The 16,981-nt window shown below is 41.1% G+C and overlaps 1 protein-coding gene across 1 annotated transcript; it reads right to left on the bottom strand.

Annotated features, from left to right (window-relative positions):
* Positions 1-335: 335 nt before the first annotated feature.
* LOC134677269 (O-acyltransferase like protein-like) lies at positions 336-16,469 on the bottom strand. The gene is made up of 9 exons (XM_063535700.1): positions 16,266-16,469; positions 15,028-15,139; positions 14,193-14,329; positions 13,526-13,597; positions 10,901-11,121; positions 9,455-9,584; positions 6,263-6,452; positions 5,921-6,060; positions 336-464 (listed from the first exon to the last, which is right to left on the bottom strand). Exons 1-9 carry the CDS (start codon positions 16,467-16,469, stop codon positions 336-338), a joined length of 1,335 nt encoding a protein of 444 aa, XP_063391770.1.
* Between the last annotated feature and the right edge of the window lie 512 nt (positions 16,470-16,981).

The raw sequence follows: 16,981 nt of genomic DNA, 5'->3' as shown, positions 1-16,981 counted from the left end.
TTACGACAGGGATGTTTCCTGTATTATAAATAAATTATTTTACACCATGCACGAGATAAAGCACCAGATAATTATTAGAAAAACATAGATAGCAAGGGGTCGATGTATTTAACAGATGGCGCCAGCATAGCTAGCCCAGTCAATTCCTAGAATTATGTCAAATTTTAATGCCCTGGATGCCAGCCCTTTAAGCCAAATCTTTTAAAAAGGGGCCAGCTATGATGGCGCCATCTATGTAAACACTTGACAGTTGCTAACCCCATTATGGAACTTTGCTAAGTTAATTTAAATAGGCACTATTTAATTTATTTCTTGATTTATTAATTGTAAAGATTTTAAGGCTTGTGGGTAGAGCGGGGCTTGAGGAGCGGGGCCAGGAGCGTGTGCAGCGGCGCCTCAACCAGCACGATGGCCGCCACCGACACCGCTACCGTCACCGCCGCGTCGCCGCAGAACCGCCACAGCTAAATAAACAAATATCGGTCAATCTTATTGCTCCTATACACGATGGCCCAGCGAGATGGCCATGCGATGGTTATGACAACCCTAAATAGCCGAAAGGTGACACATTAGAAAGGGACAATATGATTTCGTCCCTGAAATCTGAATCGCTGTCAAACTTCGGTTTTGTAGGAACTCATTTCTGTGCGGTGGTACACCAGCGACAGCAATGGAGTTGATAGCAGTCGCCGTGGCCGTATCGGCCGTGGAGAGTAAGTATTACTATTATAAAGGTACGGGGCCTGACTTCTATTGCAAAGTCTCACAGCAGGTAAGCTTAATAAGGGTTTTAGTTATACCATGGTATAATAATATACTCCGCCTGGTACTCTCTTCCCGTCTTTTCGTGGTCACGTGACTGACACAAGCCTACGTCATCATGCGACAGCGCTATATGATAATATGCGATAGCGCTATATAAAGTGGCAATGTTATTGTGACGTAGGCTTGTGTCACTCTGGGAAGAGAAGACCATGTTTTATTCGACTATGAGTTATACTATAGGTTTTTGACGCCATAGGCTTACTATCTAGACACGCGGCAGCGTGTCAAGCCAAGTTCAAGCAAAGGAACTGGCTAGCCAGCGCCGAGTGTAATATTACACGAACCACTTGGTGCCACTTTTGACCCTTCTATAACTCAAAACATCTTTGAGGTAAACACATAAAACTACGTGTGTTTAATTATATCCATAAGGATATCTAGAAGCCCAAATTTCATGAAGCTAGCTCAAACGGTTATTGTTTATTGTTTATTATTTAAGTTGACAATTGTACCTTAACAGCTAAAGCCACAGCGGCACAAATTGGGAGACAGTAATACTTATACCTAGGGTACACAAGTATTTACATAACAATATTATAAAATACTACTTACAGGCATCTCTCGCTCTATCACTCTCTTACACTCAATCATCAGTCGTCCAATTGCACTTACAAACAAATCACACTCTGGGTGTGCCTCGAGCACGGAGTTGAGCAGAGCGTGCGCGCGCGCGACCGGCGCCTGCGCGTGCGCCCGCGTGCGCGCGGTGCCCTCCGCCAGCAGCGGGTGGCGCCGCGCGCGAGTGTACTGGTTAGGCACAAATAATCGCATGAAGGCCTCGACAAGGGCTACGCTATCTATTCTGTTTCTAATAACACCGATCGTGAATTTCGCCAAAGAGAGCATCCTCCGTAACTGGAGCGAGTCGTACCCTAGGTGTCCCTGCAGAAACAGAGTAGGGTACATATACGGATAATAGGTGTGTGTTTTTTTGTATAATGCCCTAAGATACGACTTTTGGACTTGCTCCAGCATAAGTGTATATTTGCTTTCATGCGGACTCCACACCACTGCATTCGTTTCGAGAATGCTGCGCACGAGTGCCGCATACAACACACGCATGGCTTCCACAGTCAGGGGCGCTGAATTGCGCAGAACGAAACCCAGTCTGCTGTACGCAGTCTTAGCCACGGCCTGGACATGTTCGCGAAACGTTATATTTGAGTCAAAGAGAACTCCTAAATCCCGTACCTGTTCCGAGCGCGATATGCCGGCGCCGCCAATATTGTAACTAAATATTTGAGGTGTATGGGACCGGGTGAAAGACATCATTTCGCATTTACTTGCATTGAAATAGAGTTCATTTTCAACACTCCAACGATAAACTGCCTCTATGTCCCGTTGCAGCTCCTCGCAATCCCTTTGGCTTTGGATCGGTTTAATCAATTTCACATCATCAGCGAACATTAGCACTGTGCAGTGATGCACTTCGACAGGCAGATCGTTTATCAGCAGCACAAAAAGAAATGGTCCCAAGTTGGACCCCTGACTGATACCAGAGCGCGTGGGGTAGCTTTCTGAAACGTAAGGACCATACTTCACGTACTGTTTTCGATCGGATAGATAATTCGCAAAAAGATTTATAAGTCTGGGTGTGAACCCCATAGCACCTAGTTTTAAAAGAAGGACGTCATTATCTACCCGATCGAAAGCTTTTTGAAAATCCAGATAGACGACGTCCACCTGAGCTTTCTTATCCAACTCGCGTGATAAAATATGGGTCAACGTGAGCAGGTTTGTGGCCACCGATCTTCTGGGGAGAAATGCATGCTGTGTACTGGTTATGTGAGGCTGACATTGAGGGAGCAGTTTGCAATGTGTCGCCGATTCAAAAACTTTTGCCAGGGCGTTCAGAATTGCAACGGGACGATAGTTCTCGACTTTAAGTTTAGATCCCTTCTTCGGGTTATAAAGGTATGAAGGTCAAAAAGTCGTAAATTTTAAGACTGACTTATGACTTATAGTACCTAAACCTAACCTACTTCCAGATGACCTAGAAGGATGAAATTTGGAATCCAGCTTGGTTATTGTGTGTAACCGTAGGAAAAAATCTAAAAATAAAATAAAGTTAAAAAATAGGGGGGGTCCCCATACAAAAAAACCACTTTTTATTGGGACTGACATATAAGTACCTAAACCTAACCTACTTCCAGATGACCTAGAAGGATGAAATTTGGAATCCAGCTCGGTTATTGTGTGTAACCGTAGGAAAAAATCTAAAAATAAAATAAAGTTTAAAAATAGGGGGGGTCCCCATACAAAAAGCCATTTTTTATTGGGACTGAATATAAGTACCTAAACCTAACCTACTTCCAGATAACCTAGAAGGATGAAATTTGGAATCCAGCTCGGTTATTGTGTGTAAGCGTTGGAAAAAATCTAAAAAAAAAAAAAAAAAATAGGGGGGGTCCCCATACAAAAATTTTTTTTTTTATTGTAGCGTTGGAACCGTTACAAGCAGATATTTGAAACTACCCCAATATATGTATTATTATATTTGCTATATTAAAATAAAGTTTAGTCAAAAAATAAGTGGTATCCCCATACAAAAAACTTGTAATACGCTCTAAACAACCGGCCAACGGTGTGTCGTCGGCGGCGCGCGGCACCACATAATTATACAAAGAACAGAAGTAAAAACCATACAGCGGAAACACAAGAAAAAACATTAAATCTCAATACCTGCCTAGTTTTCTTTACAAAAAGTATTGATATCCCACCAAAAACATAAATGTAAAAAAGGAGAGCCAAGTTCAATACAAAAATTATGCTTGGCTGTGGGGTTCGCCGCAAAAAGAATGGAGATCTAAATGAGTGCCACTGCCAAGTTCTATGCAAAATCCAAATATGTATTTATAGGAACAAAATAACATTATAAACAAGTATTAAACTCTATTTTTTTGCTTTATTGGATACCTATAACAATTGCTGTTATTTAAAAAAATGTGAGATCTTAAAGTAGGTTAGATTTGGCTTGGCCAGGTTTTATCAGAATTACAATATATATAAAATGATTGATATAATGAAAACTGGCCAAGTCAAATCTAACCTACTTTAAGATCTCACATTTTTTTAAATAACAGCAATTGTTATAGGTATCCAATAAAGCAAAGAAATAGAGTTTAATACTTGTTTATAATGTTATTTTGTTCCTATAAATACATATTTGGATTTTGCATAGAACTTGGCAGTGGCACTCATTTAGATCTCCATTCTTTTTGCGGCGAACCCCACAGCCAAGCATAATTTTTGTATTGAACTTGGCTCTCCTTTTTTACATTTATGTTTTTGGTGGGTACTCTTTGCTTGACGCGTCGAATGATTTTTGACGGCCGCTTAGCCTAGTCGGTAGTGACCCTGCCTACGAAGCAGGAGGTCCCGGGTTCGCATTTATTTGTGTGTTTATCACAAATATTTGTTCCTGAGTTAGACTTCTACATATATATATAAGTATTTATTTATAATTATATATTATATACACGGTGTAACATGAGTAAACCGAATAATTTTAACCACGCATTTCTGAGGTCAAAAGAAGGAAAAAATTTAATATGAGTTTAGGTCAATTTCGCTAAAAACAATTGCTTTTGTTTTGTTTTTTTTTCTATTTTTTGAATGTATTTGTACATAAAAAATAAATGTTATTGGTAAACTTGTCACTTAAAATTGATTTTTACATTATTTTTTCGTAAAACCTACTTTTTGCAAAGTGTTACTTGTCACTTTTTGACATCTATCAATAAGGATATTTAGACTACGTCCCATAGCAGCAACATCACCATCAAAAATGCCTTTTACATTTTTTTTTTAATTAGCCTATAGGAGTGTCCCACTGCTGGGCAAAGGCCGTCCTCTTTCCCGCCATTTGGTCCTATCCGATGCACACTCCCACCACTCTTTACAAAATGTGTCAAGGTCGTCCCGCCATCTCCGTTTTGGTCTTCCTCTGCCCCGAGATCCGTCCTGTGGGACCCAGTCTGTAGCTAATTTGGTCCAGCGCTCCGGGTGCATTCGGCAGATGTGCCCTGCCCAGTCCCACTTTAGCTTGGTGCCTTTTACATTATGTAACAATAAATACTTGTTTTTTTTTTAAATTAATATTATCTCTGAAACTAGGCGAATTTCAAAAAAGTTTATAGGACATTTTTGTCTCTAAGTATGATCAGGAATACGCTGTTAAAATTATTCGGTTTCCTCATGTTACACCGTGTATATCGTCGTCTAGCACCTACAGGCCACAACACAAGCCTTATTGAGCTTACCGTCTAGTCGCACGACTAGATTGATCTGTGTAAAATTGTCCTATAATATTGATTAAATAAAAATAATGATGATCCCTATGACTTTCCGTAACGTTAGTGATAAACATAAATTAACATCCTTACCAGGAGTTGAATCCGGGACCTCGTGCTTCATACACAAGATCACTGCCGTCAATTTAAGTAGAATACTAACCAGTGCGGTGGTGGCCGAGTGATATGACGTCCGACTTTCATTCCGGAGGTCGCGGCTTCAAATCCTGGCTCGTACCTATGAGTTTTTCGGAACTTATGTACGAAATATCATCTGATATTTACCACAACCTTTTGGTGAATGAAGGTGCATACATCTGCGAAGAAATTCAAAGGTGTATGTGAAGTCCGCAATCCGCATTGGGCTAGCGTGGGGACTATATAATAGCCCAGGCCCTCTCGCGCATGAGAGGAGGCCTGTGCCTAGCAGTGGGACGTATATAGGCTGAACTATACTAACCAGTGTGCGCTTATTAAAGCGCTGGTGGCCTAGCGGTAAGAGCGTGCGGCTTTCAATCCGGAGGTCGCGTGTTCAAACACCGGCTCGTGAGTTTTTCGGAACTTATGTACGAAATGTCATTTGATATCAATCAATCGCTTTTCGGTGAAGGAAAACATCATGAGGAAACCGGACTAATTCCAATAAGGCCTAGTTTACCCTCTGGGTTGGATGGAAGGTCAGATGGCAGTCGCTTTCGTAAAAACGAGTGCCTACGTCAGTTCTTGAGATTAGTTGTTAAGCGGACCCCAGGCTCCCATGAGCAGTGGCAAAGTGCCGGGATAACGCGAGGAAGAAGACTAACCAGTGCGCGTATGTCAAAGTAGTTGACGCCGCCGGTGGCGTCAGGCTCCTCTTGTAAGATGTTGCTGAACAAGTACATGGCGTAGGAGAGGCGCGCCACGAACCGCCACAGCCGCAGCGACAGGAACCAGTTCACGGGACCTAGAGGAAACAAATAACTTCACGACCACAGATAAGATAATGGCTTGAATTTTGACAACCCTAAATAGCCGAAAGGGATAGTGCGATATAATAGAAAGGGACAGCATGATTCGACCCTGAACCGCTGTCAAACTTCGGTTATGTATGAAGTTTCCTTTCTGTACGGTAGGTAGTACTATTATTTATTCCGTGGCGGCGAGACCTCCATAACCCTGAGTGCATGCGAAGATGAGCCAGCCGAGCGCCAGCGCCCAGCAGGTGCGGGCCAGGGCCAGCTTGAGGTTCAGAGCCGGCAGGTGGTGGTCGAAGAACGCGCGGGTACCCGGGTGCTCCGCCAACATCACCAGCAAGGATAACACTAAGGCCCCGCCGTGGCAGAGCCAGATGCTCCACTGAAAATTACGTTTGTATTTTATAATTGACCAGTTTACACTTACAATTGCTTAAAAAAACAACGGGTTGCACTCCGGGAGTGCCGGCAGAAGTGAATGATTAGTGCAAAATGTCTGCAGCACTATGTATAATTGAGGTTAATGCCCTCAGCGTTATTTCGTCGCATTACTTGAAACCCCTAAGCACATCACTGTTAGGTACTCGAGTTATATTTGTACCAGTTAGAGGGAAACTCACTAGGTGGCATTTAAATCAATACAGAAAAACTCAATGACATTGTAACAGTTTTTCGATCAGGACACGTGTCCGTCTTACGAATCTTACCTGTCGCGAGTTTAACATTTTTTCCCTATCACAAAAAGTGCACAGCGCCGCTAAAGAAGTTTTCACTTCAAAAAAATACAAGGACGTTTTGGCAAAGTATGAAATATAATTAACTTCATTATAACTAGCTTTTGTCCGCGACTTTGTTTACGTGGAAAGAGTAAAATTACTAAACCAAATGGGTAGCATTATTCTTAATCCGATCTAACCAATAAAAACTATCTTATGTCCTTCTGACAAATTTCTGCCTAATATCGGGCGTACATTAAGCGCCCTCCAGACTATGCGCGTGAATCGCGGGCGAAGCCGCGAACGCGAGTGTGGAGTCTAGTTCGCTGATATGCGAAATCGACTCCAGACTCGCGTTCGCGGCTTCGCGCCGCGATTCGCGCACGAGTGTGGAGCGGGCTTTACATTATTAGGTACAACCCTAGGTCGAAATTTAAGGCCTGTCCAGACGGGGGCAGTTTTTCGCCAATCTGATTAAATTGTCCGATCAAATCAGGCCGTGCGGATTAAAACGCCAATTTGGCCACTTTCATCAATTTTAAAGTTATGGTGATATTTGAACGCTCTAAATTAAAAAAAGGCACGTATTTAACCGGTCAACTAATTAATCGAATTTGGGTAGTTTAAAATAATATAAATGGGTAAGTACTAAAATTAATAGTTTGGCAACAAAAACGGAGCCTTAAAATATATCAATATGAGTTGTATTTTAATGCCGTTACAGCTTTTGTTTATTTTTAGGCAGGTACCAAATATTTATTTGGCAACTGAATTATTATATTGGAGACTATTTATGAAGAACATTTTAAAATTAAACGGCTATCTATTAATATAAAAATGAAGTTCTTAATATAAAAAATATTTTGTTTGGTCACTACACGCCGGTCAACCTAACACGCTCCTCCTCGCTTCGCTCGTCGTCGCACCTATCTTTTGACTCTGGCAGAACACAGTGGTAACTATTGAAATTAGTAATTAAAAATTTAAAGACCTAATGGTATAATCACAAAACAGATAGGTACAGAAATCAACCTACATACAAAGCGCGCTCGAGCAACGCACACATAGACACTGCTCACGGACACGATATCTCGGACCAGTTGGGACCAGTGCGAGCGCGAGTGCCATCCACTTGAGACACGCGTCTGTGAACTTTTTTGTGCATAATGGAGAAACAAAACAAAAAGTTATTATAAATGTACAGTGGACGGTTGTTTAAATTCAACATTAAACGGTGAATTGTCGTTTTTAAGCTACCAGTGGTTTCAGAGAGAATGCGTATGCGAATTTATTACATTGTACATGAGAATGCGAATTTATTACACTTAAAAATATAATAATCGTGTATTTGGCCAATCTCGGCATCATCGCAAGATATTTTCTGTGGCAAATTTGTAATATAACAATGACATTAAAATTAAAATGCCTATTTGAGTTATTAATGTTTTTATTAATTTATGGAATTCTTCCCGTTTCATCCTCAACAATAAATCAAACAACTAAATACGAGATACGATATGATAGATACGAGTGCCACTACCACGATAGTTTTTTGTGCATAAGTCATAGTTCGCAACAATCGCAACCCTAGAGCGACCGCCGAGCGTAGGTATGAAAAGTAAAGTACATACATGTGATTGACTTCTGTACTTATCTATTTTGTGGTATAATGGCCATTAGGTGTTTCATGATTAGGAACTTTTTGACTATAAGTATAGTAGGATATTATTGGTAAAACAATTTGTGGTGTTTTGTGGATTAGGATTAGGATTTAAATTATTTAAAAATGGAGTATTTAAAGCTTATGTATCTTAGGTATTCTGTATATGTACAAAATATATAAACAACCAAATTTTATGATCGCTTTACAATATTAGTTGCCAACTTATTATTTTAGACGCCAACCTATCAATTCAAGTTCCCTATATTTTTTTTGGGTGGCTTGATTTTGCTGCCAGTTTTTTAATAATATGATGCTTAAATTTGAGGCTAATATAAATTTATTGGTGCTAAAATATTAATGCACAGCCAAATTATATTATTTTATGCCCAGTGAAAGTTCCTGTTTAATATTTTAGTTGCCCGGTTAATAATAAGCCTTAAAAAAATGCCCCCGACTACAAATGGTCACAAATTGGTATTCTTGAGTCCGCACCCCATTTTATCAGTAATATCGGTCATAATCGGCGGTCGAATTCGGCGAGCCAAATTGGCGTTTGCGTCCGCACGGTCCTGTATTGATCGGACAATTTAATCAGATTGGCGAAAAATGGTCCCCGTCTGGACAGTCCTTTAGGATTTACGGACCGCATCGCCTACGTGTACAACACCTTTTACCAGCAAGTGTGATGAAAATATTTTTTCATCACACTTGCTCAGTAAATGTGAAATTGCACGCAGGTTTAGCGGAAGTTATAGAAAAAGCGTTTTCGCTAGGGAGTTATGAAGTTTCTACTGCCATATAATTAACAGTTTTTGTTTTTATACTTAATTTTTGTGTCGCAAGTGTGATGAAAAACATTGTGTGTAACTCGGGGCGTAATAATATTGCAAACTCGAGCCTATAAATCGCTCCGGCAAGTCGTCGCGATTCAACTTAGATACTATCGTTTAAAATATTTAACTTACGCCCCATGTTGCACAATGTACTATTACATGGATTAATTACCTTCGGTAAATGAAGTTTTTCGTTCTTGAGGACGTACAGACCGAACCCGAACATCATTCCGATAAAGAAGGGAGGGGAGCGCACTATAGTGTTATAGTAATACCACGTCCAGTAGAAGGCGGCAGACGAGCTGTAAATAACAGGGGTGTCATTCTACTCTCATTCCCCTGGCTATGCCAGTGGGGAGACTTCGGGCAAACTCGGCTCCGTTCGGCTCAGCATTGCTCCGAGCAATTATTAGGGTTGACACAACTTGACAGTCCTTTGCGTGCACGAACACAGATAATTACTTGAATTTTGACAACCCGAAATAGTCGAAAGGGATAGTGCCATAAGTTAGGAAGGTATATCATGAAGAGAGAGGCCTATGCTCAGCAATGGACGACAAAGGGCTGATATGATTCGTCTGTGAATCGCTGTCAAACTTCGGTTTTGTAGGAAGCGTCCTTTCTGTACGGTAGTAGGTACCTACTACTTATTCTGTGGCTATACCTATCCGCAAATCCCAAGTGATTCCGCTTAGCTGTTTTGGTTAGATGGAACTTGGCACGAGTACACAGTCACCAAAAATGAGATGCTAAATAAAGCGGAATTTCCTGGGAATTTGCGAATAGGTGTCCAGGGGAATGAGATTTTTGTAGAATGACCCAGGGGAAAAGCAAGATAGAGTTAGACAAAGAAAAGTCTGCAGCGATTTTGATAGCCCACGCAGTGCAAGTGTTAGTTTAAACGTCAAACTTCTATTAAATTATAAATAACACTTACACTGCGTGGGCTATCAAAATCACTGCAGACTTTTCTTGGTCTAACTCTACTTAAGAGGAAAGGGGACGATCGCTTCTCCATACAAACGTAGTCCTCATTTTCGTTAACTTCGGGGTAGGTACTTAGGGCATACTGAAAATTCCTGGAACTGGCCACTTAGAAAAAATAAGTTGTCTCATGTATGAGAGTCCAGGAACTTTCAGTATGGCCCACGTATGTGTTTGTGAAGAACTAATAGAATCACTTCATTTCAGGGGTCGGATACCGGTATTTATCCTCCATAAAATTATCCGCGGTTAATGATTTCGGTTAATCGTACGTAAAGCGTGACGTTTTTTTGTTCTTTAAATCATGAATTTAATAGATTGAGGCTAATAAACACCCACTTTAAAATAAAAATGCAAAAATGTAAAGTATTTAAGAAAGATATTCCAAATATTGTAAATACCGGTTACGACCTCTGCTTCATTTCCCTATCGTCGCTCAGCGCAGCCCTAGTGGACAATATATTCTGTTGGTTCTTAACAAACATTTATATTTACGCTACGCATCCTCGCACATCTCTGGTGGAAACGCAGCCTTATCGGGATTCGAATCCGGGACCTCCTGCTTCATAGGGTCACTATATACTTGGCAATATTACCGACTAGGCTAAGAGTTCGTGAAATAAGTCTTGATTACACCCAGTTGCGCGGTGAATCCTTTGTTATGTCAGGAAAGTTGAAATAGAAACAGAAGGCGAGCGTAGCAGCCACGGCGGCCAGCGCGGCGGCGCCCAGCGCGCCCCACGTGCGCCCGCGCGCCCGCCTGTCGGCCCGCGCCGCGCCCGCCCCGCACAGCAGCAGCGCCGACACCACGTGCAGCTGCATATCCACCGACAGGTACCAGCTGTGACCCAAGCACTGCAGACAACACTCAACATTATTATCAGTGATCGTATTGGATGCAACCCTCGATGGCAGTCGCTTCCGTAAAAACTAGTGCCTGCGCCAATTCTTGGGATTAGTTGTCAAGCGGACTCCAGGCTCCCACGCGCCGAGGAAAAATGCCGGGACAACGCGAGGAAGATGATGATCGTATTGGATGCAACACCGCGATATACCAAATTGAAACACTAATAATGGACACGCCCTTGATCCAGCGATATCTTTTAAACTGCTCGAAAAAATGCTATTGAAGTGGTGAGTAATATATTTTTGAAATATACAACATTAAATAAACAGTTATTAAGGTCCAAAGAGAATAGGGTGTGTAGAGAATTACTGTCATGGTAAATTATGTAGCCACAGTAAATTTACTGCCATCTTTCGACAGAAGATTAAAACTTGCACTGAGACAAAAAACTAACAAAAACACACTTAGAATTACAAAAATAAAACTTAATCCGGGGACAAGGAGAGTCAACTAATAGGAACAAATTGACTTTTGCAATTTCCATTTAGTAGGAAATACAACTTCTATATTTGTAATTTGAAGTATGCTAGAGTAATTTCAGAAATTTGGTTTTGTTATTCCGAGAGGTGCTTTAGCAATATCGGAGGCGATGACGTCATGGGTGAAAACTAACCGTTTTGTAATTCTAAGCGTGCTTTAGCAATATCGGAGACGATGACGTCATAGGTTTTACTAAACTGTACTGCGATTCCAAGCTAGCTGTTGTTATTCTAGAGATAATGACGTCACAGGCAAAAACTAAACTGTTTGCAATTCCTCCGCCCCTAGCAAACGGGCGCCGCGAGAGCATGTCGCGCGCGTGGTAGCTACCCGTCTCTATTTCTGTCTGTATGAATAAAAAAGCATTTGGTAGTATATCTCTGTACTAAAGAGGCACTATAAAAGCCTGTCGAGATATACTACCCATTCCTTTCTTATTCATACAGTCAGAAAGAGACTAGTAGTTATTACGCGCGCAACATGCTCTCGCGGCGCACCTGTGCTAGGGAGGTTGGAATTGCAAACAGTTTAGATTTACCTATGATGTCATTATCACTAGAATAACAACAGCTAGCTCGAAGTTGCAGAACAATATATTCCTGTAGACCCCAACTACACAGTAGGTCGCGGGTTAATATGTCCATGGCCCACAATATATCCTAAATTTATTATTTAACTTAAGTATGTTTTAAACAAAGAAGACACGAGACACGCCCGCCCGACATCCGACACAATACTAACTCTAACCAAATGAACGTAGCAAGTAGTAAATTTTACTAAAATCACTAGCATTCGTTTCGCTGTGTTGGTATTACAAAACTCGTTTAGTGATTGGTACAACAATGAACATAAACACAACAAGTCTATCAACTAAATACCAGTAAACTTTGTAATGTCGCTATAGTAACAACTGAATTGTTATTTTAAATGGGGTAATGTTATTCCCGCGAACTCGTTTTTTAGATATTACAAAACTATGTAAGTGAGACATTTACTAAAATCATAACTTGAAATCACAGATGCTTTTTTCCAAAAATCACAAACTTTACTAGTAAAAATCGGAGAATTTTAGTAGTAATAAAAATGGATTGTAACAAATACTGAACTTTGTTTAATGCTCCATTTACTAAAGTCTGTTTGCTGAAATTAGATTTAGTATTACTGAGCTGTTTGTAGAAATAAATAAATTTTACAGAAATAGTGAAACTTCCATGATTACTACTAAAACTTCATTTTTTCCCCCAGTACAGAACTGTTTATTAATTCCTGGTGATGATTTTTCTCTCAGTGTGACCGCCATTTGACTTTGATCCTTATTCTTTTACTGATATTGTATTCATTTGTTAATGAAATTGAAATTGAAATTAACGCCATCTACGCGACAGTAGGCCAAAGGTTATGGCGCCATCGCTCGAACATATTGCACCATACCTTTGGCCTACTGTCGAGTAGATGGCGTTAATTTCAATATTTAACAAATAATCTTCTGTCGAAAGATGGCAGTAAATTTATAATTTACTTTGACAGTCCGCCTCTTATCTATTTCAAATTCTTTCACACCGAGTTGCAACCAAAACGCCGATCACTGATTATTATACACTTAATTTCCACGAAAATATTGAAATTAAATTTTGAATGGTATCGGAGGTGAGGTTATGTTATGTTAGGTTTAAAATTTGAATCATTCGCCGGAGTTGGTCAGTCGCATTTTCAAAGGGCCAAGTTCCATTAACTATCGGCCTAGGCATCGATGCTGACGATTCGACCATCGACCATAAACGGCCTGCGATCTGTTTTTTTTAATAATATATGATTCTTATGCTGGGCTATTTAACCAAATGGGTGCGATATTGGTATAATAATGAAAGCTACCATTTCTCTCGGGTTGACAATGTTCTGCACGTGCAGCAGAGCGCTCCACCAGTAGTCGCGGCAACGAACGACCTGCAGACAACATTCCTTTAAATACATATACATAAATTTATAAATAAATAGGACAATATTATAGGCCGAATATGAATTTGCAGTATCTTTCTTTAAACACGTCGAAAATATAAAAGATAAATAGGACGTGCATTAAAGCTTTAACGCGCAAAGCGGTATAAATTTTACCTACATAAACCTAGATATATTATGTAGGTAAGGGAAAACCACCAATGATCGACACTTTTAGCCAGTGTTCGACATAAGTACTTTAGGTCAAAGTGACAGGAATTAATTTTGAATAAAGAAAAAAAATCGTTGTTCAAACTTAAACTATATTATTACTTTGCTTTGACATAAGTGCCATGTCGAACATTGGTGCAGCGTCGATCATTGGTGCTTTTACTAGGTAAAATATCAAAAATATACTCCAGATTTTATAATAAAATCCTCAGTTCTCCTTGCACTATTTTTATATGTCTCTGTTTGGCCCGATGGTAGACTGGTAGATAATGCCAATAGGCATTAAGTCCGCCATTTGTACCTACATTATTTTTATGTTTTGTGCAATAAAGCTTAAATAAATAAATGACCCTTGATTGATGTCGTTACAGACCCCTTGAGCGTAGTCCACCGCCCTGGGCCCGTCGGTGAGGCGCGGCTCGGCGGCGCGCATCACCACGGCCGCCGCTAGCAGCGGAAACAACCGCACGTAGCGGTTCAGGTAGAACCGGGGCAGATTACTCAGCGACACTGAAATGGGGCACAGCGTTAGCATTAAAGAGAGACCCCACTTAACCGTCTTTTGAGTGTCAGTAAGTAAATGGCGTCGCTGCGCAGTTGCGTCAACGTAACGTCCTCTCGAGCAGCAGCTATAAAGTTGACTAGACGCCGACGCTCGCGGAGACGCCAGTGTGGGATTTTCTTTAAAGCGCTTTTACATCCTCCGATTTTGCTTGATAATGCGCTGCAGCAGCGCGCGTCAGTTGACGTCTTTGGTCGTTTGACGTCAGTTGATGCAAGCGCTGCGCCACGACGCTCCGCAGGGTGCGCGACAGCCGCCAGTCTCCTGGCCGTAGTGGCAGGGAGTCAGGATATATAGTGCATTAGTTAGTCCAGTGGAACTCCCAGCATCTTAGTTTAGGTACTACTACTAACATAGTAATTGAAGTCTATTTGTAAGTTATGAAAGAAGCGCCTGGCGTCCGTTGGCTCGTTGGGTGGACGACATCCGGAAAATTGCGGGTCACTTCTGGATGAGATTAGCTCAGGACCGGGACAAGTGGCGTATTAGAAGAGAGGCCTATGCTCAGCAGTGGGCGATAAAGGGCTGATATGATGATGATGATTTGTAAGTTTATTACTAACAACTATGGATTGAATCGTCCGAAATAAATGATTTTTATTTTATTTTTATTTATTTGGTGGTCAAAGGGTGTGTTAGTACTCACGAGACTCTGTTTTCCCGGCGCTGGTGTAGACCAGTAGCAGTCCGCTTAGCACGAAGAAGGAGTCTACGGCGAGATGCCCCGCGGACACAAAAAAATACCTCTGCCCACTGACCTGTAAAACAAGATACAGCCGGCTTAGCCACGACAAAGAAACGCTTTGTGTCTCTCTATCCCGCTTCCATATCAGTGTGACAGTGACAGTTGCGTTTCGATCGCTACGGTGCGTAAGCGATTGGCATGTTGGCTACGCGGCCTGGTTATTTTTTACTAAAACGGGAATTATTCGCCGTTTTAAATTTATACCATTTATACGCCTTTATACTAGTGACATAGCAAGATTTAAAGTGGAGTGTTTTAACAAAATTACTAGTGCATTCCCTACCATTATATTCTTTAAATGTTTTAAAAATAGCAAAACAAAGACTTGACTTAAAGGACTCGCATCTAGGCCATAATTGTAATAAAAAGTGACATAGCAGCGACCTACTGATGACTTGCGACCTTGCGACAAACCAGCGACAGGCGACCTAATAGCGTCATACTGACGACCTGCGACATACAGTGACATAACATAGTAGAGACATATCTGGGACCTAATAGTAGTGGCGACTGGCGACATACTATAGTCAGGCGTGGCCCACTCCGCGATTTCGTCGCTTTTCAACAGGTAGCTAAAAGTACATCCGTTCCACACCAATTTTGGTGGCTAGCCATAAGCCGCGCGTGGCGCTGTTGCCACTTAGCGGCCATATCTGTCCTGATCGTAACAGACGCGTTAGTTAGAGAGTGAGTCTTCTGTACTATTATTTATTCTGTGCTATAGTGACTGACGATATACTAGCAACTGGCGACATACTAATGACAAACCTCAGCCTAAATTTACCAGGGCATCAGAGTTGTATTGTGGCATGAGGTGACGCATGATTCAAAAAGAAAGGACATAAGTTCCATTTTGGTTATATTCAATAAAAATTAATGAAACACGAAACGCAAGAGGATTTTAGCATTCTATCTTTCTATTTTCTAATATGTTCTCATTCTCACATCAATAAAAATTAAATGTTTTACAATTAAATTAATAAATAAATAATAAAAGGCCAGTCCCAGTACAACATAAGCGAAGGCAAGGAATACACACTCTCATTCATCTTTTTTTTGTTAACATTAACTTTCTTGAAGTACGACGCAGAATTTATGACTGACTTTGAAATACAACATAAGTGAAGGCAAGAACATACGCTTTCGCTTGTTTCCTCTTCGTTAACAGAATGTAGTCGAAGTTGGAGCGAGGAGTGTAGTATGATGATCCAGAGCACGGAGAGAGCGCGGAAGCCGTGCAGGCAGGCCAGACCGCCGGGCGAGGCCGTCAGCAGCCGCGTGTTGCGGTGCAGCGAGAACGCGCATAACCACTCCTGCTGCTCTGGCTCTGCCAACATAGTCATTTTTTCATACCCCTAAACTAAAAGTGGTTAAACATTTTAACAGGCTGGTGACTTGCACAGTGTTTTTGAGTATAGAGTATAGACACTTATTTCGCAAGTGGCAGATTTGCAGTCTTTGACACCCCAGGCCCAAGGCCCTTGGGGTATTTACTAGCCGCCCCTTTCTCAGCACCCATCAAGACAGCTGCCCCTAATATCTGGCCGCCCAAAGCCGAGGCCAACTGGGAATTAGGGCAAAACCGCCACTGTACTGGACAGTCAATGGCATGCTTTAATAATCGAATTTAAACTGTTGTGGAACATACTAACATTGAATAGTTTTACGGTTTAGACTCATGCTTTAATTATGACATGCTCAATACATAATATTTTGACTAGCAATTAACCTATCGCTTGTATTTTGTTCACTTCTATATCTTATTATTATCACAGATCATTCGGTTTATAAAAGAACGTGCGTTCGTTGAACATTCTTACCCTTTTTCAGTATAAATATATGATGCAGTTCATAT

This window comes from Cydia fagiglandana, chromosome 26 (assembly GCF_963556715.1).
Source record: "Cydia fagiglandana chromosome 26, ilCydFagi1.1, whole genome shotgun sequence".
Taxonomy (NCBI): domain Eukaryota; kingdom Metazoa; phylum Arthropoda; class Insecta; order Lepidoptera; family Tortricidae; genus Cydia; species Cydia fagiglandana.
This window is presented reverse-complemented; position numbering and strand designations above follow the sequence as displayed.

Coding starts and splice junctions, on each gene's coding strand:
- LOC134677269 (XM_063535700.1), bottom strand. CDS start 16,469: ATGACTATGTTGGCAGAGCCAGAGCAGCAGGAGTGGTTATGCGCGTTC. Junction 9,585..10,900: donor GATTCACCGCGCAACTGGGT/GTAATCAAGACT, acceptor TGTTATTTACAG/CTCGTCTGCCGCCTTCTACT. Junction 465..5,920: donor ACTTTGACATACGCGCACTG/GTTAGTCTTCTT, acceptor TTGTTTATTTAG/CTGTGGCGGTTCTGCGGCGA.